Source organism: Echinops telfairi, unplaced genomic scaffold, assembly GCF_000313985.2.
Source record: "Echinops telfairi isolate 266 unplaced genomic scaffold, ASM31398v2 ScPeMD7_7417;HRSCAF=8455, whole genome shotgun sequence".
In the NCBI taxonomy this organism is placed as follows: Eukaryota; Metazoa; Chordata; class Mammalia; order Afrosoricida; family Tenrecidae; genus Echinops; species Echinops telfairi.
Window position 1 is genome coordinate 5,387,588 of NW_022111317.1, and position 4,501 is coordinate 5,392,088.

Consider the following 4,501-nt stretch of genomic DNA (forward strand, 5'->3'; position numbering starts at 1 on the left):
GCCTGCCAGCCTCCCCTATGAGACCACGCTACGTAAAGGGAGGACTCCCTCTTATTCAGGTGAGCATCTTTTGGACACAGAGCAGGTGGCCAGCAGCAGAAAGGGGTGTGCCTCACCTGGCTTAATTGAAGGGAAGGAAAGTCGGGGATCTTCCGGGGGGTGGGCTCGTCGCTTTTTCCGCCAGCGCCGGGCAGGGTAAGAGTACAGCTGCCCAGAGGCCAGCCCTGTGGGAGGAAAGAAGTCAGTTCAAGAGACCTCGCTGAAGGACCACCCAGATGAGTAGCCCCTGGAGCTCCCAAGGGAGGAAAGCAGTAACTAAAATGCGGGGGAAGGGTCATCTGTGGCCAGCAAAATAAACCTAGGATAAATGTAGGTCTAGGGGCCTCCGGGAGGCCAAGAACGAAGCCGGCAGGCAGAAAGCAGAGCTACTGCCAGGGACCAATCAACCTCGGTCCCCCAGGCCTCCAAGCATAAGGCCACCATGCATGTATTCCCCAGGCCCTTCTCCCAGTGGGGACTCTCACCTGGGCCCCGGTGCCGCTTTTCCATCCAGATGTAGCAGTTGCTCTGGGCCACTCCGGTCTGAGAGTCCAAGAACGGCAGGCGCACGCTGCGCTCGGCACAGAGGCGGGCGTTGTAATTGTGGCACTGTTCCATGGCATCCTTGTAGTACTGCTCCCCGAGGCTGCAGCAAAGACACGGATTGGGGGGAGGGGGGGCATGCTGTGTGCACGTTCCCCTTCCCTGACCATCTGGTTCTTGCGATGGCACGGGGGACCAGGCAACTGTGTCATCAGTGTTACGTGCCTCCATTGCAGCCTCATGGGACACCAAGCCCTTCACAAAGCCATCCACAGGAAAGACACTTTACAATAAATTACTGCCCAGAACACCTGATGTTATCGGGTGTTTAACTAGATGGAAGTCTCAGCCCAGAGAGGGAAACAAACAAACGTTCTTCCCCGGTCACGCGCACGGACCCAGCCTCCTGCTATTGTGGGCGATGTTCTTTCTCTCCGCGCTCCCCGAGGAGGAGCAGCTGCGATGCCCGTGTTTGATGCAGTCAGTTCCAACTCACAGGGGCCGTGCACAGCAGGATGGTACACGGCCAGGGTCTGCAGCATCCTTCCACATCACTGCCACGTGGGAGCCCACTGCTGCAACCACCAAGTCCTCCAGCTCTGGGAGGCTCTAGCCTCATGAACTTCACCAAACATGATTTCCCCACCCAGTCCCTGGAGATAATTTTGCGCCCAAAGCTCACAAGGTAAAGTCTGGCCAACTTGCTTCTAAGAAGCATCCTGGCTATCCTTCCAAGATAGGTAACCCCTTCTCACAAAGACGGAAAGGAGTGCAGTGAGGTGCGGGGGACACATTAAAACATATTAAGCAAGGTGTAGCATACTGATACAATGAAATTCTATTCCACCATAAATCAAGAGCACTGAACAACGTCCAAGACAGCCAGGCAGAGAAAGGGCACCGTTACTGGGCTGGGAAATGTGGCAGGGCAACAGGGAGGGTCTTTCCCCTATGCTCTTTTGTATCTCTTGCATTTTCAGTGAGGTATCATAAGTAACTCCAGGTGCTGATATTACCATCAGCAGGGATCTTCATCTCCCTGAACTCATCTTGAGGCCTATTTTTATGGTGTCTCACTCCTGATAGGAGGGGAACTAGGCCTTTCCCCATTCCCGCCAGATTCCACAGGAAAACGCTTTTTGGATTCAAAAGCTTCAACTGGTAATCGAATCAAGGACAAATCTGTAGGAGCTTTACAGGCTGGAAAACGACACCGTCTGATTATAATCCACTGCCGCCAAGTGGGTTCTGAGAGACTGCAACCAGCAAAATCCTCAATACCAGCCAACATCACATGCCTCACCGGAGACACAGTTCCTGCCACCATTCTCACAGCACCCCCTAGAGGGCAGGGCAGAACTTCCTCGGGTGGGTTTCTGGTACAGTACTCTAAGGGCTCCAAGTAGAGCATCTCAGAGCAGCTGGTGGTTTTGAACCGTGAGTCTTGCAGCCCAACTTGTACCCACCCAGGCTCCAGAGCCATCACATCAGGGGTGAACTAATTAAACGTTTGACCAGTGTGGCCCAGGAATGATGTTAGGAAGATCTAAATGGTCCTTGGCACAAAGTTCCCCACCTCTGCCACATACGGTTTCCGAGACTGTCAATCTTTGTGTGCGCACACAGCCTCATCTTTCTCCCTTGGAGGGGCTAGTGGGTTTGAACTGCCGGCCTTGTGGTCAAGAGTTCAGTGTCTGGTTATAAGAAGGACATAATCTTTCAGGATTTGAAAAGGGTTTTTTGGGTACCGGAGCTTAAGCTCGGGATCAGGCGTAAAACAAGCACGCAGAAGGCAGAAGTGGGTCCTTCCGGTCTTCCCAGGGTGCTCGCAGGCGTCTGGTCCATCGCCACGCGGTCCTCAGGCTGCCCCTCTCCGTGTGCAGAGCGCGGACTGGAGAAGCGCTATCAGAATTCTATGGGGGGGCCTCTGGGGTGCGCTGCTTGAGGGGGTTGCTTCTGTCTGTAACCGGACGAACTCCAGCAGAGCCTGCCGCAGAACCCATGGGGGCTTCACTTGGCCGCCGCCACAGGAGACTGCAGAGCTTGAACCGGGACTGGCCAGCTGTGGCTCTTTCGGCACATACATGTATGTGGTTCGTAAGGGAAATGGGAAATAAAACTATCATAGTTCCATTTAGAAAAACTTGAAAGGATATATTAGTCAGATCATGGTTTCATTTGTTTATAAAACTGTATTTATGAAAAAAATTTTAATGTATTTATGGCTCTTGAATACTTGTTAAAATTGCTGTGAGGTATTGGCTCTTTCCATCTCAAAAGTGTGCCAACCCCTGGCTTAAAATGTTCCTGCAACCGAAAAAGACACCCTGCACTCAGCTGGCGGAGGGAGGAGACCACCCGTTGAGTGCGGAGAGCAGTGCTGACTGTCATCAGAGGTAGGAGCCAACTTTGCGCTGCGGAGTGGGGTGGGAAGAGGCTTCCGGCCTTAGGAAGCAAAACCTGCCCCACAAGGCTGGGCGGCAGTGAGGGGCTCCTGTTTCTGAGCCTGACAGTTGGAGGCCACGTGGAGGAAGGGCTTCACACCAGTTCTGTCCCGGGAAGCAGTGCAATCAGCATGGAGCATGAATTTAAAGTCTGGGAGAAGCTGAACCACCAGTGGAGTGGGAAAACCACAGACCCGAGCGCTGAAATGGCGATGAAGAAGACCCCCAGTGAATCCTTTCAGGAGCCTGACGTGGGAGACGGGCATTGCCAAGACTGTGAGAGCCACACCCGCAGAGGAACAGCCCCTTGGAGCAGGGCCGTGGTTCCTGCTCTGCACTTAGGTCTGGTTGCTGTGAAATGCCCACACTGCTCCTGTTTCCTAGAGGGAGACGAACTTCCCCTTCCCGATGACCAACCCAGTCCCCCCGTCAGAAACTCGGTCTGTGCCAGCTTCTCTGCTGAGCAAGGCGGAACCACAAGAACAGCCCAGAGCTTTGTGGAAAGCGCGGAACAGAGCTGGCCATGGTCTGCGGAAGCTCTGGGGAGTTAAGTGCCGCTTCATAAGGCGGGTAAACGGGTGCAGCACCGGTCCAAGGAGAGGGAATGAAGCGCGTAAGTGGGGAAGGCTGATGGAGACAGAGCAGCAACTCAAGGCTCCTGAAGCAAGAAACTCCAAGCATATCATGTTACCTAACTCAGAAGGCTTCAAAGCCAGTGAGCTATTTACTCGACTCTTCTACCCTGCAAGGAAGGAGCCAAGGCAGCACAGTGGTTCAAGTGCCCAGCTGTCACCTGAAAGGTCGGCAGTTCAAGCCCACCAGGCACTCTGCAGGAAAAGATGTGGCAGCCTGCCTCTGTAGGATGACGTCCTGGGAAACCCCCAAGGGGCAGGGCTACTCCGCTCTACACGGTCACTATGGGTCACTATGGGCCACAAGTGGCTCGGACGGCAATGAGTGAGACCTCATAGAGACGACTCCGGAGACTTTGGAAATCATGAGTGGGAAGGACAGAGAGTTTATAAGCAGAAGGATTCATTAAGAGGAGAATCAGAAAAGATGTCCCGCCCTCCATGCAGACCCTAAGCTGCCTGCAGACAGCTGCACCGGGATCCAGAGAAACACGGGGAAAACGTTTCTTTCCCAGGTGAGAATGGGGCTGGCAAAATGGAAGCCCCTAAAAGGGGCAGTGCTGCCTGGAATTGGGCCAAGTGTGAGCCAGAGCCCTCAGCAGCCAGAACTAAAGAGGAGACACATGGTCAGTTTCCCAGGTTTGGTACTCAGGGGCCAGGGGCTGGCGACCCTTCCACAGCTATCTGACAAGCAGGAGCAGGGGCACTCTACTGGAAAGGGGCAGGCCACCCCTTCCTTTCTCCCAGAAGAAAGTCTTCCAGCACAAAGGGCGCACATAAAGCTCTCCAAACAAGCCTGAGGTCTCTCCCCAGTTTAGCAGCTCCTGCCCCTCCCACCCCCAC

The 4,501-nt window shown here is 54.2% G+C and overlaps 1 protein-coding gene across 1 annotated transcript in view; it reads right to left on the reverse strand.

The window, feature by feature from the left end:
• DPF2 (double PHD fingers 2) overlaps positions 1 to 2,272 on the reverse strand; it is an 8,609-nt gene extending 6,337 nt beyond the window's left edge. Inside the window, exons 1-2 of the mRNA XM_045297167.1 lie at positions 525 to 2,272; positions 66 to 224 (exon numbers count right to left, since the gene is read on the reverse strand). Of these exons, the coding sequence (XP_045153102.1) occupies positions 66 to 224; positions 525 to 813 (448 nt within the window). The 5' untranslated portion in view covers positions 814 to 2,272. The remainder of the gene's footprint in view (positions 1 to 65; positions 225 to 524) is intronic.
• Positions 2,273 to 4,501: the final 2,229 nt, after the last annotated feature.